This window comes from Prinia subflava, chromosome 6 (genome assembly GCF_021018805.1).
Source record: "Prinia subflava isolate CZ2003 ecotype Zambia chromosome 6, Cam_Psub_1.2, whole genome shotgun sequence".
In the NCBI taxonomy this organism is placed as follows: Eukaryota; Metazoa; Chordata; class Aves; order Passeriformes; family Cisticolidae; genus Prinia; species Prinia subflava.
This window is the reverse complement of record NC_086252.1, coordinates 29,815,778-29,843,363: the sequence shown is the minus strand read 5'-3', so window position 1 is coordinate 29,843,363 and position 27,586 is coordinate 29,815,778. Positions and strand designations below refer to the sequence as shown.

At 47.4% G+C, this 27,586-nt stretch overlaps 2 protein-coding genes across 7 annotated transcripts in view; both read left to right on the top strand.

Moving 5' to 3' along the window:
• Positions 1 to 11,478, top strand: part of SLC12A8 (solute carrier family 12 member 8) — a 51,207-nt gene extending 39,729 nt beyond the window's left edge. For all 4 annotated transcript variants that reach the window (XM_063400892.1, XM_063400894.1, XM_063400893.1 and 1 more), the window contains exons 10-14: positions 1,568 to 2,237; positions 3,087 to 3,184; positions 4,734 to 4,851; positions 7,346 to 7,406; positions 10,372 to 11,478. In XM_063400892.1, the coding sequence (XP_063256962.1) occupies positions 1,568 to 2,237; positions 3,087 to 3,184; positions 4,734 to 4,851; positions 7,346 to 7,406; positions 10,372 to 10,537 (1,113 nt within the window). In that variant the 3' untranslated portion in view covers positions 10,538 to 11,478. The remainder of the gene's footprint in view (positions 1 to 1,567; positions 2,238 to 3,086; positions 3,185 to 4,733; positions 4,852 to 7,345; positions 7,407 to 10,371) is intronic.
• An 8,000-nt stretch (positions 11,479 to 19,478) lies between these two features.
• The window catches only part of HEG1 (heart development protein with EGF like domains 1), a 50,565-nt gene continuing 42,457 nt past the window's right edge, over positions 19,479 to 27,586 (top strand). Inside the window, exon 1 of one of the 3 annotated variants that reach the window (XM_063400891.1) lies at positions 19,479 to 19,737. In XM_063400891.1, coding sequence (XP_063256961.1) covers positions 19,554 to 19,737 — 184 coding nt within the window. In that variant the 5' untranslated portion in view covers positions 19,479 to 19,553. The remainder of the gene's footprint in view (positions 19,738 to 27,586) is intronic. The other 2 variants (XM_063400890.1, XM_063400889.1) reach the window with 2 other exon arrangements.

Below are 27,586 nucleotides of genomic sequence, written 5' to 3'. Positions count from 1 at the left end.
CAAAGGCAGATCACTTTTCCCCCTTCCTTCTCTCCGCCACCTAGGGAATTGTTTAGATTTGGTTTATGGAGAATAAATACATTTATTTTGTCTTTACCAGTCTACTCCACATCAGTTCTTCTTTTTCAAGGCTGAAGAAGGTGGTGTGGTCACCACAACCCCAGCTGATGGGAAGGATACCAGTGTTTTCTGTGGAGTTAAATCCAAGCCAGATGCACCCTGAGATCATCCCATCTGTTCCCCATCTCAGTACATCTTTCTGATACTGAAGATGCTTTCTGAGATCTGTGTTCCTTTGTCCCTGAGATGTATTTTTATTCATTCTGGAAAGAAGTAATGGTCCAGTACTTGTCCCCTTTTAATAAATAAGAGTGGAGGAAACAGAAATAGTTTCCATTTGAGCAGTGTGTTTAATAAAGAAGTAAATGCACTTAAGTGAAAACTTAAGATATTTTGTAACATACCTTGTAAGATATTTTTAAGCAAAGTCTTTGCACAGCTAGCACAGCTTTGTCAGGTGGCAAAATGGCAAGATGGTGCCTTGTCCAAAGGAAGGGTATGTTAGACCTGGGATTAAAGTTCATGACCTGAAGGCTCAGGTATTTCCCCTCCCAATGCTCTTTGTTTTATGCCTCTTTTCCTTCTCCTTTCCTGCCTTCCCCCAGTCCCAAAGGACAGGAGCAGGCAGTGTTTCCCCTGGCTGCCTGCCCTCCTGACACATGCCTGGGGTTGCTGGAGCTGACTGCCATCCCCAGCCTCTGCTGCTTTCCACCTGCTGCTGGGGTGGGTTGAAGGAGGGAACCCCACGAGCAGAGGGTGGATTGAAGGAGGGAACCCCACGAGCAGAGGGTGGATTGAAGGAGGAGAGCCCCACGAGCAGAGGGTGGAATGAAGGAGGGAACCCCATGAGCAGAAGGTGGGTTGAAGGAGGGAACCCCACGAGCAGAGGGGGGTTGAAGGAGGAGAGCCCCACGAGCAGCAGGTGGACTGAAGGAGGGGAACCCCACGAGCAGAGGCTCAGCAGACCCTGGTTCAGCTCGGCTGCCTGTCGGGGCAGGGCCAGAAGCTGCTGATGTGCAGCTGGCATTGCGAGCTGGCATTGCGTCATGCAGAGCTTTTCCAAGGGCAGCATGAGGGAGCCTTTTGGGTAGGCAGCGATGCAGAGTCCTGTAGAATAATTAGAGATGAACAGTTAACTCTAATTAACACGTTTTATTCCCGTAAGGCTTCCCATAAGCCCCACAAATCTCTCTGAAGGTTTATTGCTGCTTTAATGACATTGTTTTACCATGGAGATACAAGTGAGAGTGGATGAATTTACCAAAGAAAAAGCTTGAATAAGGCTTAGGGATGAAGTGGGAGCTCAGCAGCTTTTGGCTTCCAGTTTGTTCTTTAATTTATTAGGGCTGTGAGCCTCTGTTTGCACATGCATGCATGTACTTCATGACTAGGGGGTACTGCAGACAACCCAGGTAACAACATACAGCAGCTGAGCAAGTGGGGAATCCTCATGGTAAGGTTCATGGTTTATTAATTCAAATATAATTTTGTTTTATTTATGAACTAGAAAGGCCCCAACAAGACTCCAGTGGCTGCAATTTGCTTAACAAGTCTCATCACTATGGCTTTTGTCTTCATTGGGCAAGTGAATGTTCTCGCTCCCATAGTCACCATCAACTTCATGCTGACATATATAGCTGTGGATTATTCCTATTTCTCACTATCCTTGAGCTACAACATCCAGCAGAAACCTGAAGAGACCCAGATGGGAACTGCTAGACCTGCTCAATCTTCCCAGCCTTTAATTTTCAACAAGACCCCTAGCCATGCAGCAGATGGGGTAATTCAAAGCAGATCAAATGGCACCTTGCTGGAGTTCAAAAAAGACATGGACCAGCTTTTTAAACCATTTTTTAGTGAGCCAAGTACTTGCAAAAGAGAAGGAGCTGAGAATTTAACCCAAAAGGTGAAGCGAAAGAAGGCAAGGAAGCCAGCCAAGCAAACATTACAAGACAGCTTTCTCCTGGATCTCCTGGATGCTCCCCCAGCTCAGGAGGGCTGGGATGAGACCACGGAGCCCCATGGGAGGCAGCAGGACGTGGATGAGCAGGGCTGTCAGAGGGATGCAGATCTGTGCTTATCACCCCCTGCAGATGCCCAGCACGTATCCAGGATGCTGGAGCAGAGGGAAGAGCTCTGCAGTGAAGCCATGATGCTCCCTGGCCCAAGGGGAGAAGGTAGGGGCTGTAGGCTGATGGACATCTCCATGTTCAGAGGAAATTGTTTATCACCTTGGTCCTCCCAGTGCTTTCCTGAAGGCAGGCATGAAACGAGCTTTATATGGGGCTGTCATTCAGTGATTCATGGCAATAATATCATTTATTCCAGGTGAGGGTAGAGTTCACTGCAATGCATCACAGGAGAAGTTCCAATGCAATTTCCCACAGAAGATTAATCACAGGAAAGCAGGCAGGACTAAATTTAGTGTTGGGTTGTTTACGATATACTCATAATTCTTCACAGGCATGCTGACTGCTGTACATTAAAAAGGGTTTAGGTGTATCTTGGGATTTACTTCATCCCGGTGTGGGGTAGGATGGCTGGAGCTGTGTGACTCCAAAAATCAGGCTATCAAAATGCAGTGGTCTCCACAACACAGGTGGACTCTGTAACTCAACCTCCATAGGTGAAGGTGTGAATTTGTTCTGTTGGTGATGTGGGTATTTGATGCAGCACGTGTGCATGGAGTTTGTCATTCCCAGTGCTGTAGTGTTTCACCAGCGTTAGTCAGTTAAGCTTCCTAAACGCCTCTGAGGGAGGAAAGCATTATTTTTCTTAGTTCACAAATTGTGAAACTGAGGCAGAGATAGATGCCCTTCAAATGGGCTTAGTAGCAGAGCTGGCAACATTTTGGTGTTTTCTTGCACTTCTTTTCAGTTTTTATTTTAGATATTTTGGTTTATCTCATTCATACCCAACTGTCAGCTAGAACTTTTGCTTTGGTTCCTGGAATCTGGTAATGTAAAGTAGAAGAAAAAAACCCACATTATAGCTCCTTTCTAATATTTTTTTTTCATTTTCTTTAGAGTCATCTCTAAAGGAACAAAATCCAGAACTGGGAATTCAGCAAATATCAGAATCTTTGTACTCCAGATTTTTCAGTCACTGGATTTCCTTTGCTGGTGTAAGTAATTTTCTTTTATTTTGAACAGTGGTTTGTGATTGTAGAAAACAAAAGGAAATTCATCATATACTGCAGTGTAAATACCCCAGTATCTTAAATAATGGCTTTTGATTCTCGTATTCCAGGTCACCTGAACTAAATACTCAAGGTACCATGCATCCAGCAATTCAAATTCAGGGAAAGCCCAATGGCATGTTAAATTAAATAACAACAGGAAAAACCCCAAACAAACAAACAAGCTCCAACCCAGCTCAAAAATACAAATTAAAAGTCTGGAGTATTAGGACTTTAAAGATGCATGGCTGCATGGGGAAAAAAAAATCAGTGTCCCTCTTTTCACTGTGTGCCAGTCTGCTTTTTCTTGCTGTGTAATGGACTGAGACATCATCTTCAAAGCTGTGCTGCTTTTATTAATGGGCCAGTTTCTGCAAGCTTGGGGTGGGGTTTCATTAGTGCTGACTTCCTGATACCAACAGCCCGGCTATGAAATTCCATCTTTTGGGGGAGGAAAGGAGAGCATTCTTACAGCATGCTACTTTAAATAACTCTTAAATAGCTTCTGCCTCAAGCTGCTGAGAAGTTTAAGACACTTAAATTCATCTTGGGAAGATGGATTATTGGGCAGATGACAAGGAAAGGGTCAGATATACATAATGAATGAGCCATATGGCTTTGTTGCATGGATGAGGATTTCATAGCTGTGCATAAAATGTTACAAACCCACTCAAAACCCCCACCAAACCTTGTTAGTTTAATACTCAGATGGACTTTGACACCTGCTCTTCAAATTCATCGCTGCTGCTGCCAGCAGGCAGCTCCTGGTGAGGGGTCCCACTGGGCTGCAGCACCAGGGGTGGGCTGGCAGTGGTGGCCCCTCTGTAGGATGACATCTTTAGGAGGTTGTGTGCTGATGCCATCTGTGGGCTTGTATTTAACGTGGCTCCCAGGTGAATGTCATGGCAGAGCCCTCAGCTCTCTGCCCTTGCAGGGGAATTTGCTTATGGAGGTGATGGGTGTGCTCTTTAAAGCAAACTTGGTTTCCTGTCAATAATCAGGCTTGGGAGGAGGTTGCAACAAAGCTGGGATGGGACTGACAATGCAAAATAAAATCACCAGGGCAAAAATCGATGTGCTTATTCATCCTGACTCCTCTCCCCTCTGCCCTCTCTCTTTGAGCTTCACCAGTTGTGCCATTTGGGACCATTTTAGGTCTTTCTTTGTGTGCTGACCCTTGCTGTTCCAAACATCTCCCATGGAGATGCTACCTCTGCCCCTGTTTGTATGCATCTTGAGCCAAATCTCCTGCTGAGCTGGTGAGCCTCTGGATACTTCTCTTGGAGAAGCCCAGGCAGAGACCCACGCTGCCTCTGGGACTTGGGGAAGCTCACTGGAGCTACCTCTACGCTGCTGAGGTGATGCTGTAAACCTGTGCTGTCCCTCCTTTTAAGAATGAGACCAAACAAGGTTCTCTGTGACATGGAAACCTGGGCTTTGACATGGTCTAACCTCCCAGGCTCTGGGGTAACCCCAAAGCTTGTCTTTCCAACAGGCAATCGTGTCTCTCCTCATAATGTTTGTCATTCAGTGGATCTACACCCTTGTCAGCCTGGGAGCAGCAGTCATTCTGTATTTCTACATCGGCCAAGTGAGCCCAGGACTCCCCCTTGGTGAGGTTTTTTTCCTATATTATTAAACCTGCCTAAAAATTCATTAAACTTTAATTTAACTTAATTAGGAATTGAGACTCTTGTGTTTAATATGCAGGTGACACAGTGAACAATGACAATCTGTTTCATTGCTGGCTTTAATATGTTTTCCCTCTGAGTCTTTAATTTTCTTTTAGATTCTAACTCTTACTAGAATTGATTTGATAGTTTGGACATGGTGTTTGTTGCTTTATTATATTGCGCTTTAAATGGCAAAACCAGATACTAAGATTTGATAGGGATGGCAGTTTGTAAATGTATCCCAGCAATGAGAAAAATCCACCATAAATAAGTTTTATTAAACCAAATCAATCTAAACCCACCTGAGAGAGGTTTAAGGAAAATGGGAATTATGAGGAATGTCTCATCAAATCTCAGCATTCATAACTGTGGAACAAGAGAGCCTTTTGATTGCTGAGCTAAACACGTTGAATATGTTGGGAACATAATCTGGGAAAATACTTTTAGGCAGAGGGCATTAGAAAGATCTGTGCACATGATCGGCTTAAACGAGTTCAAAATTGAACAGTGAAGCACATTCAGCAGGCAGCTCACGAGAGGCCACAGCTCCTTGGCAAGGCCACTGGGGGGGTTTGCAGTGCTCTGTGTCTCTGAAGGGACATGGTGTGGGCATCCTGCTCCTCAGTATATCCCACCCTCCATCCATCCATCCATCCATCCATCCATCCATCCATCCATCCATCCATCCCTCCATCCACCCATCCATCCATCCATTCATCCATCCATCCCTCCATTCCCTCCATCCATCCACCCATCCATCCATCCCTCCATTCCCTCCATTCCCTCCATCCATCCATCCATCCATCCATCCATCCATCCATCCATCCATCCATCCATCCATCCATCCATCCATCCATCCATCCATCCATCCACCCATCCACCCATTCACCCATCCACCCACCCATCCACCCACCCATCCATCCCTCCATCCCTCCATCCCTCCATCCCTCTATCCCTCCCTCCATCCGCAGGTCTGTGAGGTGCATAGCTGAGTGCATGCCTGGATGTGCAGTTTTTAGTCCAGGAGGAGAAAAATCAAGAGCCTGAGTTCATGTGCAATATGTGCAGAAGCTACCTGGGTTTATTTGGGTGAAAGATATTGTTAGATGGTTGGTATGTACGTACTAGATTTCAGAAATGTGGGTGATGAGAAACCAAAAACTAATCACCACTTTCCAATTATTGCTCAATTGTTCTTTTTCTGTTCTTGAGTGACTTCATTTCTATGTATCTGTAGGGGATAGTTGAAAAGATCTGAGATTGTGGACAGTAGTTGCTAATTTGTATCTTTTAAAATATATATAAATTTTAAGAAGTTGTTTATGTCCCGCATATATTAAACAAAACACAGATTATATTTTCAGGTATTGGAGTCTTTTTTGCCTTTGTATACTCACTGTATCATATCTCTGTAATCTGCTTTTGAAATATTTACCAAAAGTTACTCTAAAAGTATTTCTCTGTCAGTGTGTAGAGGGTTTTGGAAGCTGATCTGAGAAATAGCAGCATGATTAGACATTACTTTCTTGGTTTCTTTCACATATGAATTCTCATGCATACATAAAACAATGCATGCTATTGAAAATGTTAGAAGTGAATGCCCAAAATTCTGCCTGATTTTTACTTGGCTGTGAGGGAAAGTTATTTTGGAGTCACAAGGCTCTGATGATCTGTGAGTTTGCTCTTCAAAGGATCAAACAGCCCTTCTGTTTGGAAAGGCTGGGATACACTGGCCTGAGACATGCTCTGGGTTAGAGCCTAGAGAAAGGCCTGACCTTGGGAGGGGAGATGTCCTGTGGTTGACACATCCCTTCTCTCTCCTCATCTGCAGCAGCCTAAGCTAAATCCAGCAGGTGCTGACAGGGCTCGGTGCTCCCTGTCCCTCACCATAAACTTCTCCTGCTGCTTTTGCTTCCAGCTCTGGCACTTCCTTGTCCCTGCAAGGACCCAGTGCAGGAAACTAACTCTACTGAGAAATCAGAAAAGAAATGGGTGTAGTAAGCTAAGCCAGCTCTCCATGGGGTCAGACAAGAGGGAATGAATGGTGAGACCACAGCCAGCCTGGCTGAGGCTGGCTGAATGGCTCCTCCTGTCCCCCCAGCCTTGCAGTGGGAATGGTTTTTGCAGTCCAGCAAGTGAAAGGTACTGTGGTGGGTGTCTGTGCTTTTCTCATGATTTACTGGGGTTCAACAAGCTGTTGGGCTGGGAATGCAGAGCTGTTCTCCATAGGAAATTTGGGTTCATATCTAGACAGCTGTTTAAAAGCCACAGCATGTAGGAAAACTGCAGGAATGTTCTCACTATCACAAAATCTTTGGGTACTGCAGGCTAATAACAAGCGTGCTGGTTTGAGATTTTATGCAAAAATTCAGAGGTGTAATGCTATTATGAGAGAATTAGCAGCATACTGACTTCTTGTGCCTTTTCTCCATAGGAGCAGCAGCAAATTTCAGTTTCTTTGGCTGGATTAAGTCAGTTTTGATCACTTCATGCAGGTTGGTACCAGTCACTTGGCAGTGACCAACACACTGCTCGTTGTTCCCATGACCCACTAATGAGCATAGAGAGGGCTGGAAGAAGTGACTTGCTTATTACCTTAAGCAGTCTTTCTGCCCCTTCTTGCATACTCACGTTTATTCTTGCTTTATGGTAAAAAGCTGCTTGCTCCCACTAGCCTGGCGTATGTTTGGCTGTGTATGTGGGGAAGCACTCCTCTGCTCTGTGTGTGGAAATGTCAGCTGATAACCATATCTTGGTGCCTGAAGCTTTATCTTACCCCAAAGGTCTGTGCTCAAAATTTGTGGCTCAGGTTGAACTGGAAAATCTGAAAGGAAATGAGAAATTGGAGCCTCCTTCTCTTCCACCCATCATTCTCGGAAAGTGAATTCCTCTGGTGGTGGAACAGGCACACATGGCAGCTGTGTTCAAGTTTCAGAGAGGAAATCTGGGGAGGGGCAGCTGCAATAACTTCAGAGCAAATATGATAAACAGGGCTTTGGTGAAGGAACCATTCAACATTGAGTTTGCATGGGACTGCAGTAGCACTGTCTTGGGGTTTTGATTCCCAGAAGACCTTGAGGGGTTTTTTTTTTGTTGGTTATTAACTAGTTTTGTTAAACTTATTTGATGCTATTAATTATTAATTCCATCACGCTGGGTTTCCTGTAGCAGCTTATAAGCACTCTGCCTCTGAGCAGTGGGCTTTGAGTTTCTCAGTCTGTTGGGTTTCTTCTTTGTTGGGGTGAATGAACACCGCAGCAAGGACTGTGCAACACGAGCTGCCATGCATTACATGTGCCAATTTGCTGGCTCCTTCAAAATAAATGAAAGTCCAGGCAATTAACCACATTGGTCTGTCTTGCCAGATCCTGTCTGTGCCTACAGTTCCTATAACATGACCACAGGCTTTTGGTAGCAGAAGTGGTTGGGGAGAGAAGCCAGGGGTAAGGGAATCTCTCTGAGGTGCGCAAGGTAGATCTTAGACATAACAGCACTCAACTTATACCTTAATTTAAACCATTTAACAAAAGATTCTTATGGAATTATGAGTCTTTGCATCTTCTCAACGGTAAAGGATTGAAGCTTGAGGGGTGGGGGAATCAGCCCAGGCTCTGTCCTCGGCGTTTGGTGATGCTCCTCCAATCATAGCAAACTTGAGAGTTCACTGCTCTGAGAGGCCCCACTCAGAGGGGGGTGCTGGTCTCAGCCCACCGTGGGCAGGAGAACTCAAAGGGTCTCACTCTGGACTGCTGCTTACAGTGTAGCAAGAGAGTTGGCTTTGGTCGTAGTAATCTTCCATCCTGGCCACAATTTTTGTAAGCAACTTTCTTTGAATGTTCTATAACAAAAATGTTGTTCCGCTTGCGTTGTTACTCATGCAAGAAAAATAAGTTTCCAAGGATATTCATTAAAAACCAGGAGCTGTTAGCATTAGTTCCCTGGAGCAGACAGGGTTTCTGATAAGCTCAAGAGGGGCTGAGCCCAGGTGCTGTTTGTCAAAGCTGAGGCCCAACAAGCATTTCTCAGTGCACTGATCTCAGTGATCACAGTGCAGCCCGAGGGGCAGGGGGTGTGGGATGCACCACCACGTGTTTTCTGCATATCTCATTTGGAGTAAGAGATTGTTCCCTGTCCCCCTTCACAACATCTGCTGGACTGGTGACATGAGCCCAAGCCAAGGTGAGGAGCTGAGACTGGGAACAGGGTGAGTGGGGCCAGGCTGAAATGCTGCCAGATTTACTCATGGCACAGTGAGCCAGACCCTGCTGCTCCATATCCCGGGCAATTCTGTCTGCTCCCACCCCAGGCAGATTTGTGGCTGGGCATTTCAGCTCAGTGCCTCTGTGAGGATAGAACAGCATTTTCCTCCCAGTTGTCCTTTGGTGCATCTCAATCATTCCTCCTGCCCATTGTCAGAAATCCCCATGGGAATCTGGTTGAGGTGTGAGGCTGCATGGAGAATGACCACATGGGAAAAGGGGAAACTATCCCTGCCTCTCGTGTGGAGAGGTGCTGTTGTCACAGGGGGATTTTCTCTTTGGGTTACCAGACCAACAAAGTCCTTGGTTCTCTGGTCACTGCAATCGATGAGCACAGACCCTGCCAAGGAAGGCTGAGGGCAGATCTGGTGAGTGCCCAGGCAGAAACTGATCCTGTTTGTCTCCTCTCAAAGAGTGCAGTCTCTGAGTCAGCCAGCCAGCTTGGTCACCTTATCCTAGTGCCAGGAATCCTGCCCTTCCTGGCACAAACACACCTTGGGCTCTGCCTGGGAGTCAGGTGGGTCATTTTGAAGCCCATCTACATTGTGCTGCAAGAAATTGCATTGAAGTAATTTAGAGTTTTTTTCTGAGCCCTGTTTTCCTGAAATGCAGTCAAGATATTTTAATGAATTGGAGAAAAAGAGTAAATCTCATTAGACTGCAAGGGAGTTGGAGGCCAAGGGTTCTTGACACCTCTAAGGCTCTTAGGTGCTGATGAAGTCTTAGTCAATGATATATTTGTCTTACAGTTTTGATTTAAAAATGCCAATAGTGTTCTCTTAAAATCAGCTTCTGGGATGACGAGATTGCAGGAAAATCTCCCATTTTATTTAAAAGTTACAAAAATTATTGCAATTTTTTTATTGCTTAGGAAACCATAAAAAGGATTTTTTTTCATTAGAAATGGTTTGTTCTCTTTTTCTTGCTCAGTGTGGAAGGTGTTGGCATAGTCTATATCCAAAGAGGAAACCCATTTGTTACTAAAATGTATACTTTGCAGTGTTTTTGTGGGGAAGGGAGTACATTTTTTATGTGCCTCCTAAGAAAAATGCTTTCAGGTTAACTCTGTGCCTCCAAAGGGCACCGAGAAGGATCCAGCCTCTTCTGGAATCACCCTGCCTTGTTTGCACAGCCCAGAGCACAGCTGGCAATGGATAACAAACAGGGGGTGATGGAGGCACCTCTGCTTTTCTGTTTGCAGGAGAAGGCCAGCTCCCAAGGAGCAGATGGTGGTGACACCGTCCCTTGCAGCAGTTGGCATGGAGACCAGGCAGCTCACCCAGGAGAACGCAGACTTCGCCTCGCGGGACCGCTACCACCAGTCCTCGCTCATCCGCAGGGAGGAATTTGGGAGCCGGTTCCAGTGAAGGACACACACACAAAATTCAATCCATGACTTCAAAAAGCACTTGGAAGTGCTAACGGCTGCCACGGGTGCCTTTTGAAATACTTGAACATACGCACAAAGGATGTGAATAGCTATTTATGTATTTGAGACTTGTTTGTTTATGCAAACTACAGCATTGCTGGGCTTCAAACCTTACCCAAACTGAGGGGAAGAAATGGAAATGAAAGGGCCAGTCCAGGGAAGTGATGAGTTACTGAAGACAGTGTAGCCCTTTTAAAGAATTCAATTATAAGCCCTACTGAGTTCTGAAAATGGTTGCTGCTCTAAAAGCTTACACCACCCCATTTCAGATGTCCTCTGGGTGACCGGGGACGCTCTGCCTGAGAGCAGTGATGTTGACAGCAGGAGCTGGTGCCCCACTCCCAGCTGTGCCACGGATGGATGCGACCTTCCAGGTCAATTCACTTCTCCTCTAGGCATGAATTTCCCTGCTTGTAATACAGCAATTTTCTACCTCAGCATTTCAATTACCAAGGTCTTAGAAAGTATTTTAAGACATTAGACAATAGGCCAGAATCTGTGGCAAGTACGAGAAGATTATGAAGTATATTCAAAACTGAAATCGCACATTTAAATGCAGTAATGCACGATAATGACCTCTTCTGTAAAACTGTGAAATTATGTCTTAGAAGCTGTTCACAGTTATTTCCCACATCCTTTCTGATGTGAGAGCTGAGACCTGGTGAAATAGCTGGGCGCCCTTAGAGCATCTCTTGGCTGAAGGGACAGATGGTTCAGAATTGCTTAAGCAAAATATGTTTAGCCCCAGCACCACACATCAGTTCTGACATTATGAGGAGGGGGAAATCACTGCCTTTCACTTTGTTTAATCTCTGATCACTTCAGCCTTTAGATTATTTATTACTTCTCCTGTGCAATAAAAGCCTGAGACACCAGGAACTCCTCTCCATCATTTCTGTGGGCACTCTCAATGCCTTTGAGCACCATTCCAGTTGCCAGTGCTAAGTGCCCTGGTGTTACTGGGTGGGGTGGGTCCCATTCCATGGGCTGGCAGCTGCAGCTTTGGCTCTCTCAGTTTTCTTACAGAGGGACGCACAGGAGGCTTTCTGCTGACATGGAGAAAAGAGCCACCTTGGTGCACTGCAGAAAGTGTGTTCATTTTTCAAGGTCTTTGACTAAGTGCTTTTAACCTTAATTATCTCAATAGAGGCAAGAGGGAAGTGGTGTTTGTGTGACCAGCTCTGAGCCACCTCAAGTCAGTTATTCAGTGTTGGAAACACCTTTCCAGGATTCCTTTCTACATGCTTCTTGCTGTTGGTTTCCAAAGAATCTGAATCTGCTGTGTGGATTTTGGGTCCACGTTGAAGCTTCCCCCGGGCTGCCTGGGGCCAGTGGCTGCAGAGAGCCCCCCCTGTACTTGTAGCATCCTTAACCTTGGCAGATATCCCTGCTGTGCAAACTTCAAGCACTTTTTGGTGCTGCCCCACTGCTGGCAAGCTGCTTGATGCTGTGTTACAGTTTCATACCCAACCATAAAGCCCTTGCTGTAAAATCTTTTGTTTCACAAGGTCTGGTCACATGTGTGGTTCCTTTCCTCCCAAGCCAAGGATTGCTCAGCCCTGTATTTCTCTGTAGCTTGAACAAAAGAAAATCCCAGAGCATGGTGTGAAGAGATTAATAGGCAGAAATTCCTAGGTAGCCTCTTTGTTGGCTACTAAACAATTTAATTCCCTCCTTAAAATAAGATATGAGTTAGGAGATCCAGAGAGGGAGGGTGGGGAAGGTCCTTGCACTCACTCACTGAGGAGTTGCAACCAGATGATTTGGTGGAGTGTTTGTCTCTTCAACACCGTGACCCCTGCTTGTCCCCAAAACTGGGATGTGATGAGCCCTTGGTCCCCCTTGGTCTAGCAGTACTGGGGGGATGTCCCACAGCTTTGCTTTCAACTAAAAAAAGCTGCAGCAGCTTTTTGCAGCTGCTGTCCCCTCCTCCTGCCACCACCATCCAGCAGCCCTTTGCACTGAGCATCCTCTGTGAATATTCTAGCTGTGTTTGTGCGCTGCTCAAGCCTTTGCTGGGTGCCAGGGAAAGGCACCAAGCTGTGCCATGCAGGGGCCTGAGGAGTGGACATCTGGAGGGCTCTGGGGTGTGGGGATAGCTGTGTCTTGGTACATGTGGAAAAAGGCAAGCGGCAGTTCTGGCATCAGCGCAGGATGGCTTTGGCTCTCTTGAGACCTGGCAGTGGAGGAAATGCTCTGCAGAGCACACTGTTCCAGGGGTTCCTGGCCTTTGGGCCCCATGTGCTGCTGCTGGAGAAACTCTACCACCTCCTTCACTGACACCTCCACCACCACAGCAGGAAGCAGCTCCTTCCATCACCTGGTGAGCACAGGCAGCTGGTCCTTCCCTTGTAGCTGCAGGGAGAAATGCACCCCACAAAGCTGAGTTCCTTGCTCCCTTACAGGTTAAGGGTACAACACCTTTCCTGGGTAGTGCCTGGAGAGGGACATGCTGATCTTCCCTGGAGCATTAGCTCTGGTGTAGTCAATGGTAAGCCTTGTTTTAGCACCAGTAGTCCTGCAGTCTGGGTAGCACTGGAGACCCCATCCCATGAGTCCACATACTACAGGAATGCAGGGCTTTGCCCATCAAGGAAACCCTTCCAGCAGGAAAGAAAGAAAGCAAGCAGCCATACAGCTAAAGATCATGGTGTCACGTCAAAAATGGCTGTAGCTTTGGTAGCACTCTAAGAAAAAAGGGTGAAACTAGGTGGGCAGGAATTTATCATTTTCACATTTAGTGGCTGAAGGGAAGGAATGTGGGTGGGGATTGCTCCTGTGAGTGGTAATGTGCTGCTTTCATTCCCTGAGAGCCAAGCTGGGCCTCCACATACTGGGGCTTTCATGAAGCTTCAGGTTCCCTGAGGGTGAATTTGGGACCCAGCTCTGTGCATCTTGTATATCAGATGCTTTTTTGTATATCAAGGTTGCAGCTTGGCTAATGTAATTATGGAAACGCCTTACTGTTTTTTAAGCCATGTGAGCTTTTTTATCATCTATAATGATTTTCCTTTTGGTTTGAATTATTATTATTATTATTATTATTATCATTATTATTATTATTATTATTATTATTGAAATGAAAATGTTCTCCCATGGGTCAGGGTATGAAAACATTTGTTTTTGAGAGAGATGTGGATATGTCACATGGTTTTGTTCCTTTTGAAAACTCCAGATGTAAACTGGGGGCTCTACTTTTGATGGTTTCCTTTGCAGAGCATACAAGCACAGAAGGTGGTTGAGGATAAATATTTTATGACTTGCCTTGCAGTACTGCCTGGAAACTCACGCTGCATTTATGATCCCTTAGCACTAAATGGGTCCAGAAATTGGAATTTTCTGCCTCAAAAAACTTCCAGCACTAACAGTCAGGACTAAGAATGGGCAGAAGAAAAGTGAAGTTTTGTTGTGATATTAGCTTTAAGAGACAGTTTCTCAGTTGGTATAAATTCTCATCCACCCAGATCTCTGTCACATTAAGAGTCTGCACTCATTAAATCCATATCTTATCTCAAACTTGTCTTTTTTTTTTTCCTTTTTTTCTTTCTTTTTTTTTCCTTTTTTTTCTTTTTTCTTTTCTTTCTTTCTCTCCTCTTGGCTTCTCTTGATCAGCTTTGAGTTTCCTTGGATGGTCATTGATGTGTATGGTGGCCAAAACATCACACACCTGCCTTGGTCACTTCTTGACAGCAAATAGTTGTGACCACAGCGTTGAAGCAGCAAAGAAGGGTGTCAGAATAAGAAATGATGCTTGTGTACCTGGCTGAATTAAGGCACAGGGGGCTCTCTGTACCTTATGAGGTGGTTTACTCTCACCCATGTGACTCTGATTTACATTCAGACAGGCAGAGTTTCTTAAACAGCATCATACTCACACCTGCAAGGTCAGAAGAGGTTTGCTGAAGCATGGGAGCCAGCCTAGGGTTAACATTTAGGTTAGTGGGAAATGGAGGTTATTTGAATTATTGCCCTTGCCTGGTGAATTTTAGAGAAGGTAATTATAGGGATAAAATAGAGGAGATTTTGTAGAGAACCTATAAATTTGTTAGCTCTGTATGAAAGTGGAATATAATGCACTTGGTTATGTTCTGCAGTGGTGTCTTGCTGCAACCCAGATTTGGCACAGCATCCCTTAAACCTAAGACAAGGTGAGACCTCAGCAGTAACAGCCTTAAAAGCTACGGATGAGAGGCTCTAGCAGCAAATTGCAGGCTAAAAATAAATCACTTTAAAGCCCATACGGCACAGGAGAGGCTTCTTTCCTCTCTGCCTTCTGCTCTTTGTGGCTTTTTTCACATGATCTTTATGCTCATATCCCCAACACCTGGGATTTGTCCTCCTTGTGCAAGGCTAAAAAGAACTATGGGTGCTCCCAGAAACTTGGTGATAGAGGAGCACACCTGTAACTTTACTGGATCCAAGTGGCCCTTCTAAATTTCACTGGGGGCTTCTTTCCAGATTTAAGGGCACTGCTCTGAAACGTTTAGCTCAGCTCCAGTCTGGGTGTGCTCTAAACCAGAGCTGGCTGAAAAAAGTCCTAAAAGAAATAAATAAGAAATTCAGAATTGCTGCTTTTCAGATGGATTTAGATGGCTGATTACTTTCTTTTCCCCCAGACAATAAGGGATTTTTTTTCCAGTGACAGGATTCAAAATGTGACATCATTTCAAGTTGTGCATTTTTCTGTGAGGGATGAAGAGAGATCACAAGACCCGTATCCATCCTGACCTCCAAATGTCAAATATCTGGAACGAGCTGCTTCCAGTGGAGGTACAAGGCAAGCAGTTTTTGTTAAAATAAATCAATAAAATACCACCACCCCCAAAATTTCAAGAAAAATGGTCACTTATTAAGTGTCTTTTGGATGATTGGTATCCATTAATGGATGGCTTGTGGCATCAAGAGGAGATGCAAAGGCAATTAATTACTCAGTTAGGAACTATTTGTCCACTTTGGAAACTCAGGGCTTTTAATAACAAATTCCAGGAGGAGAAAATATTCACTTTGTACCTTAATTCATCATCAGCTTAAAACTTGTCTGAGGTTTATGAGCCTGATCCAAGTTTTGGACAGATCTGGGATGAGTTTCAAGGGAGCTGCAGGAGTTTCATGACATTGGCTGTGCCGCAAAAGGCTCCTATGGAATCAGAGAGAGGGGACTGGTCATTGTAATCCTCACAAAGTGCTACAGAGATGCCTCTTCTGCACAGACTCTTGTGGTTTTTAGTGATTTCAGACCTAAACAATGTAGAACCCAGCAGATTTTGTCACATGTCTCTAGCCCCTCAATCTGGAAAATGGAAATCAAGATGAAATAAAAACACACTGTGTTTTTCCTCCCCCAAAACAAGGTGATGGGCAGGTTTCAATTAATCAATATCAATCGTGTTTTATATATAGCTTTGTTAGAGACTTCCTGTGTTGATGAGGTTGTTTGTTTGTTTGTTTTTAACTCCTTTGCTCTGTGTGGAATGTGCCACTTGCTTTCAGATTGAAGTGTTAAATGTGTTATTTGCATAATTCGGGGAGGCATTTGAGGCCACAGCCTCCTTCAGGAGGATGCTGTGGCATTGCTCGACATCAGGCTTTGCCTGGCCCATCTGGCTCCTCAGACATGATTTCATGCATTTAAATCTCCTATTACTTTGTGCTCCCATGGAGGGAGGGGAGCAGCTCTTGGCCAGGGGTTGTTCTGGAACCTGCATCAGCAGGATACGGCAGCGGAGCGTGCGGCTGTGCCGTGGGGATAAACAACTCCAGCACCACATGGGGAAAAGCCAAGTGCCAGTGGCCTTCACTGAGGGCTTGTGCTCCTCACAGCCACCTCCACACTGCTGCTGTTCTCCCTTCTCCCACCACTGCAGCTTCTCTCCCAGCCCATGAGGAGGGTGTCACTCACCACACGGGTGGCAGGGTTGGTATCCCCTCCACTACCCTCTGTAGCTCCAATGGGTAAAACAGTATTTTTTTATTAAAAACCAACAAAGTGAGGTTTTTTTCTCTGTTGTTTTCATGTGGCTGTTGAAACTGCAGCTCAAAAATATCAGTCATAAATTGACTCCTTCAATGCAGCAATATTCCTTACAAAACCATGAAGGTAGGAATAAAAAAATAAGATGGCAGGAAAACACAACAGCTTTAAATTTACAGGCACTAAACCTTGGCAAATCAGACACCTGTGGGTGAAGGGACTGCATTTGGGAAGTCTGAAACTGCCTGAATGTCAGTGTTTCCTTTCGGGGTGCTTGTAAAAAATGTGCTGCTCGTGGAACCAAGATGGAGAGAGCAGAGAGATTATTTTCTGATGGCCAGTGCTGGTTTAGGCCCACGAGTTCTCACATGTGGGGCCTCTGCCTTACGAGGGATGGGTAATTCAGCCTTCCCTGCTTTCCTAGTGAGGGGCACTGTGTGGTGGGCCCTGCTATGGGGCACCATGGGGGAATGGTGAGATGGAGCCATTCCATACGGACACGGAATCGAATTATCTTGCAGAAATGTTTGGTTTGCATTTGCCTCTGTCTGCTATGGCTCTCAGTGGGCCTGTTGGGGGAAACAGTAGGAAGAATTTATTGAGACCTTCTTGGAAAAGCATTTGATACTGCGCTTCCTGCTTGTTGGATTTACAGCTTGGAAGGATGCTGTAGGAGTGCAGAGCTGCTGTGTGGCTTAGATGTTAGGGAAGTTTTGTGGAAAAGGCAAGAGAAAGGGTGTGACCTCTAGGCTCTGTATTAGGGCCCTCAGGCTTGAGAGTGAGTGGACAGGACAGCATCCATTTCATGTGGGGGGGATGTTTAGCTTTAATTTGCCTCCTGCATCCCTGAGGATGCATCCTTGGCTTCAGAGAGGTTTCTGTGCCCCCGCTGCCTTACCTGTATTGCACAATTAAAAGTGGCAGATTTGCTGGCTGGCAATGCTTTCTTTCCAGGGACTAACAAAACTTTCTAAAGGACCGTGTTTATTATGGACATTACTTACTATCCTATGAATTGGTAGCACAGAGTCCTGCATTTCATGTATAAAGATATCCCCAAGTGTTTGAGCTGCTGCCTTGCACTCCCTGTGCCATGTCCCAAAGTATCAAAATACTTTACAGCTCTTCCCCTGAGCTTTAGTTGTGTATTGGTCTCTCTGTCTTGTCAAGACAGAAGCTGTGTTTCGCACAAGTATTCTGTAAAGAATGTGTAAATACCTGGACATAGAATGAAGGAGGCTAAAAATGTCCTCTGTCCATCAGGCACCTTGGTGGTGACTGCCTGTGGCTTCTGGGTCACTCAGGTCACACCATTTGCCAGGACTGGGGTGCTTACTTGGATGGCTAAAGCATAATCATGATTGGTTTGTGCTTTGTGTCCCAGACTGACATGGCTTGACTTGTTCTTTGGGTTTAGGCAAATTTGAAGCAAGAACACAACAAAAGCTGTAAGGAGCAGACTAGAGCATGGATTGATAGAGGAATGCCTCAGAGGTGGCCTTTCCCAGGGATTTCATCCACGATTATTCAAGTACCAGAATGAGGATTTCTGAATGTGCTTCATGGTGAAGTGATGTGGGAAGGTGCTGGAAAAAAACATTTGCACGTGGAGAGAAAAGCCCAGGAGCAGTGGAGAGCAAGTCCTGTCAGGGCAAAGGCAAGGCCATCAACGTGCTGGTGTGGGCTCATCAGTGCCACCTCTTGGGTGGAAAGAGGCTTCCAGGAGAGTTTGTGTACCTCAGAGAGGTGTGTACCTGTGCTTTTGGTGAAAGCGAACAGGCAGTGGGGGGCTGTGGAGCAGTCCCCGGGTTTGTTCCAGGCTGCAGCCGTCAAATGTGGTGAGCCGTCAGCAGTCACCCTCTCCTTTGGAAGGTCGGGTTCTGCTCGGCTTCTGGAAAGTAAATCTGCTTCTGAAGCAGCTCGAGAGAAAAGCGTAAGGGCCCAGGAGTGACTCGAGGGGAGAGGTTGGCCAGGTTTGTGTTCCCTGGAGAGGTTTGTGTTCCCTGGAGAGGTTTGTGTTCCCTGGAGAGTTCAGCGGGGACCCTAAACCTGGCGCATCTGGATGCCGGCAGCTCCGGCAGAGCCCAACCCACTGCTCTGCGGCGTGCTCTCTCCCAGAACTACGAGCATGAAATTATGAAGGGGAATTTCAGAACAATGAAGGGAAATCCTTTGCCTCCCGTACAGCCCAGCCTGGGAAATTCACCACTGCTAGAAGTTGCAGCCTTTAAACGCTGCTGCTGGCGTTTAAAAGGGACTCGGCTTTATAACCAAGAAAAGAGCTGAAGTTATTTGTCAAGGACTTGATTTCAATGGAATTTCAGCTGGGGGCTATGCAGTGCGGAAGGGAGGGGGGTGACCCTGCCGGGGCCGTGCCCGGCGGGTGCCGCTGCTCGGGACCCCCGCGCTGCCCGCGTTCAAACCGGGGCAGCTCCGTCACGGCTGCGGGCAGGGGATGGGGGTCCTGCTCGCCCGGGGCGGCTGGAAGATGCGGCAGGGAAAATAAAGTAAAAAAGAAGCGGTATTATTATTATTGTTATTATTGTTGTTATTATTTCTACCACTCCTCCCGATGCCGCAGCCAGCCGGGTGAGGGAGCGGGTGGCCCGACGGCCGCGGGGGCGGGAGGGGGCGGCCGCTGGGGGCCGGGCCGGGGTGGGGGGGGCCGTGGGGAGCCGGGCCATGCCGAGCCGAGCCGAGCCGCGGCTGGGTGATGTCAGGCTCGAGGAGGAGCCTCCGCCGCCTGCCCTTTTACTTTCGGGCGCCGGCACTTGGCCGCAGGCTGCTGCCGCTGCTGGCCGGGCCCCCCCCTCGCCCCATCCGCTATGGGCACCCCGCACTCTTAAGGCGCCGCCCCGAGGGGGGGGCACGGGGAATTCATTAAGAAATCGCTGTTTACGTGGTTATTCATTGCCCCGCTCCGGGTATGTGAACAACCACCCCCTGCCCCCCCCCGCCTCCCCTTCCATCCACCCCCAGCGCCATGCCGGCAGCCTGCACCCTGCTGCTGCTGCTGGGCTTGGGGCTGGTCCCGGTCCCGCCGGCCGGGTCGCTGCCCCTCGCTTCCCCACGGCGTCTGCCTCCACCTCCCCCTCCTCCTCCTCCGTCCCGAAACCGTCTCGGCCGTCCTTCCTCGCTTCCCGCCGCGGGACACGCCGGCAGCCCGGGTGAGTGCCCCGCCATGGGGATGGGGATAAGGGTACGGACGGGGTTTCGTCCCGGCAGCGGCCGCGGTGCGCGGGGTCCACATCGTGCGGGTCTCTCGTGGCGTGGGACCCCGCGCACTCCCCACAGCATCGCGACTGGGGGCTGCCGAGCATCCCGACATCACCCAGAGCTGCTGCAGCTGAGAAGTGTAACACTTCTCAATTCCCTCCCCCCCAAAATCCTTTCTCTTTTTAACCTTGCCCAGCTCATCCTGCTACAGGCAACTGCTTCAGTGGGTGAAGGTTTGGAGCGGGAATGGTGGGTGGGAAAGTGTAAACACGGTGTAGCTGTGTGGACTGACTGGAAGGCAAGCGGTGGAAACTTCACCGAGCAACTTGAGAAAGGTTTTGGGGAGCACCAGGAGTACTGTCCACATGTGTCTACTCATCCAGGTGGGAAACTGGGGGCTCCTGTCGGTGGTCTTCAAGGTCTGGGTTGCCTCCTGCTTGTCTCCAGAAATGCTCTCATTGCCCCTTAGGTGCTGACCCCTATCAGGTGTGGGGACAGATGCTGTCAGAGCTCTATAAATACCCTTTATGTCGCCTACAGATTGTCAGATTAGTCATGTATAAAGTCACATTTTTCCTTGCATGCCGCATCTACAGAGCTATTATCATGAGCAATGCCTAGTTTCGTGCTTTACAGATTGTGCTGAATTTGGTTTCAGCACAGGATAAACCTTATTTTTCCCAAAACAAGCAGGGACCTTTCAAGTGTCATTCAGTAAACCGCTCAGTTACTCACCAAAGAAGACACATAGCTCTAAGGATGACTAATTCTCAATGAGTTTGGAAAGCACTGGGTGTCTGCAGGTGGTGTAAGGAATCCAATATGTCAAATTAGTCCTGCGTAGGTTTTAAGTGGGTTTTAGGATTCATTGCCTGCCTGAGCTGGACTGTCAAATTTTATCTTTTAATTTCTGATGTGGAGAGAATATTGTGCTTTGGAACTTGGGGTTAAGTTTAGTTGTGTGGAGCTGTAAAATTTCAGGAAATGTGGCAAAACTACATTTATAATATTTTAGTTTTCTTCACAAACCCAAGGCATGCCTTTGTAGGATGTATCCACACTAGACCAAATGTATAGCTGGGGATATCAGCTGGAATGTAGCCTGCAGTGGATTAGAAAGCTCCTAACTAGCGGTGCTTGTGAGAGCAGCTTTGTGACTAGGATACTGCATGGAAATGAAGGAGATTTGGGTCTGTTCCCAGCTCAGCTACTTCTTTGTGCCACTCCAAGTATTGATTTGCCCTCCAAACTGGGAGAGAATAATGCTGTCTTACCTGCTACCAACCTTGTGAAGATAAAATCTGCAACTTGCCAGTGAACTGCTCACCTATTATTTGATGAAAGCTGTGCAAATTCCTCAGTGGACAGAAAAAATATTTAATTTCATCTCAGCTTTCGGTCTGGCATCTTTTCCTGTGACCTTGATGACTCCTGAGAGTCAGTAGAGGAATGCATTTCCTTTGTTAAGAGTCTGAAAAGCTCGAACTATCTGTCCACACGCTGGAAAAGCCATTTGTCAGGCCACCAGTGCCTGCCTGCCCGGCTCAGCGGTGAAGGCTTTGCTCCGTGCAGCCAGTGCTCAGCAGCTACAGGTGCTTGTGAATTATGTCAGCCCCAGCAGAAGGAGCAGGGGATGCATCGTGAAGGAGTGATAAATAGCTCAGCAGTAGCTCGCTCCCCAGCAAACGGCATCGTGAATTACACCGGGTCCTGACAGCTGCGATTCACTCGCTGTTAGCTCCAGCTCTATGCCTGTCAGTCAAGGGAATTGTCTGGTGTTGTGGGAGCAGCCTGGGGGATCTCCTGAATCACTCTCAGGTCGAGTTGGAGACTCCTGAGAATCCCCTGCCAGTGTCGCCACTGCTGCTGCCCCTGAGAGGCGTTTCCCACCTTTGAAAACCCTTGCTCGAAGCGGGGGGAGCATTTCTTGTGAACCCATTACCCTGGCTCTGCCAGGAAATGAAGATTACATCTCCCTTTGCAGCAGTCTGAGGCTGGGCTGCAAAAGCCCATTCTCAGGCAGGGCTTAGTGAGCAGATGGTGAGGCAGTGGGTGTAGAAATGGGGCTTTGAGTCTCTCACAAAACGTGGGGCAAAGGAGTGGGGTGGGAGCAGGGCTGCCCCTGCAGCCTCACTGCCTTCCCGTGTGCCTCGGCCTGCATCTGCCAGCCCCTCTGTGGGCTGCTCTGCTGCAGAGATGAGGACAGATGGCTTTAGCCTGTGTTTAAAATATGGTCTGAACCCAAGGAGAGTAACACAGCAAAAAAAAATAGGTGAAGTAGGAAGCAAGAAAGCTGGTGACTGTAAAGTTGAAGCATTATCAAATCCCTCCATGAAAACTCTTCTGGCAGCTACTTCACATGGGCACTGGGCTGGAGGGCACTGTCTGCCACTAGGCTGGGTCAGGTCAGGGTTTGGTTAAAAGCTCTGTCCTCATGCAGGTCTCGGTATTTCAGGTTTCTCTGTGAAATGGGAATAATTCCAGTGACACCACAGGGACAGCAGAGGTAACACTGAACCCCTGACAAAGTCACTCTGGTTGGGGTCTCCCTGTTCCTGCCATGTCCCTTTTCCTGTTACTTCTATGCACACAGGTGCCCTGCCATGGTGCCCAGCACAGCACGGAGCCGCTGGCAATTAGCTGTCCCTGAGAAGCTGATCTGCTTTCCTGCCATCTGTGTCTGTCCTTCTGTCCCTGCTTCTCTCTCCCATGGCAGGTGCCACCTTTTTAGGCGGCTTCCCTGGTGGGAGCCCTGGCAATGAGGTATGAAACCACTTGAGAAGCAATCAGCTTTAGTTGCAGCAGAGATTTGGGCTGGCAGCTAGGAGGAACTTTCCAAAACTCTTAGAAGGGGTAAACAATCTGTATTTATTTATGTATATTTTTAACTTTCTGTCTGAAACTTTCTGTGTGAGGAAGAAGCGAAGTTAGGAGCGAGGGAAGAAGATGCTGAGCATGTTTGTTTGCACAGAAGTATGGTGTTGCCTCCAAACCTGCCTCACATTTTGCAGTAAGTATTTTGTGGCTCCTGGGGGCAGAAGCCCAGCTCTTCCTGCGGCCACAGTGATGCAGAGATGTGTAAGATGCAGCTCTCTAGCTTTGTTGCAATTTCAGGTGGCTGTGGGTGGTGCAGGAAGGATGCTTCCTCCCCCTGTGGTGCAGGGACAAGGAAGGATTGCCTCCCATGCCTCTGCGTCGCTATCAAAAGGCTGCAGGGTTTTCCTGTCTCGGGCATCTTTGCTGCTCCTCCGTGAGCTCTATGTGGATTTGGTTGGTGTGCTGTGAATACGAACTCCCCAGGGTTGTATGGATTTAGCTCTGCTCCTTTGGGGTACATAATTTAAAGAAAAAAAAAAAAAAAAAAAAGATAGAGAAGGAAGCAAAGTCATTTCAGAAAAGGAGGAGGACTGGGGATCAGCTTTCCTGCCTGTTCCTCATCTTAAGCCCTGGAAGGTAGCAGGGGTCGTGCACTAAGCAGCTGAGTCCACATCAATTTGTGGAAGCACTTTATGTGATATTGAAGAGCTAAATGAGTACAGTCTGAGAGCTAATTGTGTGCCCTGGCTGGCAGGGAGCACACGGTGATGTGCATTGATTGGCACCGCCGTGCGCAGTGACCGCGCGTGTGGGGATGTGAGCAGGGCAGCGGGAAAGGGGAGAGCTGCCCTAGCTGAAGCCCATTAGTGGGCTCTCCATAAAGTCTCATTTCCCAGTACCAAACCACCAGTGCCAGCCTGTGCCCATTCAGCAGGTGTCAGCAGCCATCACCACTTCAGAAGGATGATTTAACTTGCTTTATGTTTTTCTTGTGTCTGGGAGGATGAGGGAGAAGGGCTGTTGCTGCCCTGCTGTTTGCAGGGGCTGGTGCCAGCCTTGCTAGTGCATGGGTGTGTTCCTTAGCAAATATTCTTTTCAGTATCAAAAGTTGCAGATACTGATCTGTTTAGAGGAGTGTGGGGTTTCTGGGGCAACTTGTTTTGTTCACCTGCTCTTACAGATACCAATTTTTGGGCTGCCAGTCAGAAACTCCCCATCACTGAACTCTCAAGCTGTTGTATGTTCTCCATACTCCATTCTCTCCATCCTGCCAGAGCTGCTGAGACTGACAGCTCCATCACCATCACATCTCTTGGAGGTGGCAGAGAATATTGTTCATTTAGCAGCGGGGTTGTGATGCCAGGTTAGAAAAGCTGTTGGCTTTGGCGGTCATAGAGAAAATGAATGGATGCTGCTGACCGTGCCTGTGCATCCAGAATGTAAAACATGAAACTTAGTAGCATCAGTCTGGTTGTGCTGGCATTAATGAAGCATTCATCCATGCTAATCAAATGACCACAACAGAAAAAAGAGCTATTTCAATTAACAAGTTAATCAAGCCAATAAAACCTGTCAGTACAGCGTTGCTGTTTCAGTGCTGTGGTGCAGAGATTAAGGCACCACCAACGTCCACAGCTCTTCTGGAGCTGCTGCCAGAGGAACCTCCTGGCTGGCACTGTGGGTTACCCATCAGTGGGAGCTGTGTGCCATTTCCAAAATAAGGATAGCTACAGAGTGGCAAGGTTCAGCTGCGGCTGAGCCTGCTGACTTTTTGCAGAGCAGAAATATTGTCTTTCTGCCTCTGTCTGCACACAGTCCAGCCACCTGGGGTGCTCCAGGCAGGGCTGCAACCCCTGAAATACCCCCAGAGAAATGATCTGGAGCTGGACAGATTGTAGGTAGCCAGTGTAAACCCTCTGGATTCTGACTTGCCTTCCTCACATAGCTTCAAGAGGGTTTCTCTGGTATGGAGGGGTGAGGAGTCTCTGGGGGTGTCAGGATATCTCTGGGCAGACAAACAGCACTGCTCAAACCTGGGCTCATCCATTCAGACGTGCATAGAGCTCCTCTGGAAAGAGGCAGGGCCAGATCCTGGCCCCTGCTCTGGTTTCTTTCTGCTGTTGAAATGGTGCAGAGCAGCACTGGGGCAGTTTGACCAGCTGGAGAGTCAGAAGGTGCTCCAAGTGAATCAAAGCGTGGCAGTTTGGAATATTCCCTTGAAAATGCTCGAAAATACAAAATCCATAGTCTGTAGCTTGTGAGCCAGCTCGTCACGAGGCCTGAACACCCCAACCACAGGCCCTGTTATTTACATTCAATTAAAGATGTAGGTCATACAATAGGGTTTTTTCTCTTTCCTGAATGGCTGAACACAGAAGGCAGAATCTAATTTTCAGTGGCAGCAGACCTGATTACAAATTAAAATTTTTTATTTCTTTGAGCAGTTTTTGCAACATTTGCATTGTAATTTGCTGTTTTTGTGAATATGAGAGGTTCATTTGCTGGGATATTCATCCAGAGGAGATGCAAGAGGGCTACAAGCACAGGCGTGGTGAAAGAATGAAGTCTGTGGGTGCCTCTCAGGAGAACATGGTTTTGTCACATCTGGCAGCTCTTCTATCTCACCATTTTCTGCATACATGCAGCTGATGTGTGTGCACCCATCACCATATATTTTTTAATGCCCAGCTGTTATATATACAACATCCTGCTGCTTCAGCAAGGGGCACAGTTCACGCAGAGTCCGCGTTCATCCTTTCAGGCTGAAATCATTCACATCTGAGGACAAGGAGAGAATTTTCCCACCCAAAAGGGAAATGATGTTGCATTACTGAGCGACCAGCCCAAGTAATAATATAATCTTAGAAAAATGCAGTTCCCTTGAGTAAAGGAAGCTCTGTAAACTTCAGCTCCTCCAAACTCTTAGTGTAGCTGTTGCCTGTGCTGTAGTAACGCTGCTGTCAGACCCGGTTTACTGAAGTGCTCTGGAGAGAACAGGGGAAAAAGGGGATAGGAACCAGTTCCTGTATAAAATGAGGACCTCTTGTAGGATCTGAATACTCTGAGGTATCTCATACAGATTTTGGGACCTTGGGTTACATCCCTTTTTGGCTGTTAATTTGTTTTTGGTCTCGACTGGGTGCTGGAGAGGGTGATGGCCACTCATGGTCATGAAGACTTGGAGAGGGGGCAGGCAGAGCCAGGGTGAGCACAGGGATCAGCTGCAGGAAGCTAAAATGATGCAAGGTTTCCACTCACTGGGGTCAGAAGCCCAGCTGTATAAAACCAGGGGAGAAAGAGGCTCATTTTTAGCACTTCCAGTGTATGGGCAAACCCATGGAAGAGAGAGACATTTGAGAAAATTACTCTGTGAGTAATACCTGTGGTTTGTTCTCTTCTGCTTGCCACAGGACGAGTGGCATTAGTGTGTGCTGGGGTTTATCATGGGCTCTGTGGGTGCTGAGTGTGTGCAGGTCCCAGGGTCAGGGCAGGCACTGAGCCCTTGGTCTGGGTGCAGCAGCTCTCCAGGCTGGACACTCACTGGGGCCTTCTCTACTGAAGTGCTGGTCTTCACAAAACCTGTAGGAACCTGCTGTCTTGGAGGTTTCTGCTTTCCAGGCTAATTTGTTTTAATGTATGAGAACAAACAAAGCTGTCTCAGGAGCTTCATCCCTTCAAAAGCCAGTATGAAATACGTGAGATATAAAAATGTTACTCAAAAAGTGCCTGAAATGCATAAACAGGGTGTAATAACCTACAAACTGTTGCTGCTCCCATGCTGCTGCCCACATCCCTCTGTGGCTTTGGATGGAGCTATTTCCAGCTGCCTGTCCTCTGTGCAGGCAGGGCTGTTGAGGAGGGTTATATCTGCTTTTGCATCTGCTGTGCCCTTGACTTGGAGTAATTTGATAAATAGTTTTGCAGTTGGTTACTTAAGCATCTCCCAAGCTGCAGTCAGCATCTCAGCTGTGGGCGAGGGAGCACTGCTGACAAAAGTCAGGATCTGTGTCAAGAGCCTCCTAAGATTTGGCTGTCTTTCCTTAAAACCCCAACTCCTGGAGTTGTCATTACAGGAGAATCGCTTAGAGAGGTAGAAAAAGAGCCTCTGGCTGTTGAGGTGGTAGATAAAAAAGCTTGGCAAACATTAGCTGCAAAGCTAGGAGTCACAGAAGAAGCCCAGGTTGAGTGTATTTAAAAATACCACTAGCTCCAGAAGATTTTGTGTCCAGACAGAAGGGTTGTTTCAGACACTCCTGCTTGGCAGGGCTCTGCCAGTGCATCTGCAGAAGTGCAACCCTGTGCACTGTCCTGCTTTGCTGGGGGAAGAGAGGGAATGCAGCAGGAATGCAGAGGGCAAACCCAGTTGCTCTCTGTCCAGCTGTCCGAATACCTTGTACAAGCGCCTTGACCTTGGTGGGGTGACTCTCCACTGGGAAAAACAAGCTCCATCTGCCTTTTCACTCTTTGCATGGACATGAAGCTGGGAGGACTTTGCAAAGGGCTTCTGCAGCATTCTGGCTGAGAGTGATTCTGTCACTTGCACTGTGACCAAATGCTGCAGGTCCTTCCCTTTGCCCTGCAGTGTGGACATTCCATCTTGGGCTTCCAGTTTGGTGCTTGGAAAAAGTCCTCTGGAAGTGCCATGACCTTTGCAGTTCTTTTGCCAAGGCAAACATGGAGATGTTTGAGGGACCTTTTACACAGTGGTTTGATGGCAACAAGGCTCTTGACACTGAAGTTTGGGAGAAAACAACCTTTTCTTTTTAACTCTGAGATGAAGCCATCTCAGAATGGGAAAGGAGTGAGGGGGAATTTTAAGTGGTTTGATAGAAAGGCATGCAAACTGTGCACAAAGGGTTAAGTCAGCGGGGTTAGCTGTTGTCCCAGGGGTACAGCCCAGGCTGGATTTCCCAGAAGACATCGAGTTGCACACACACATTTAGGGCGTTTTTCTCAGCATTTTTCAGCACACTGTGATGGCAG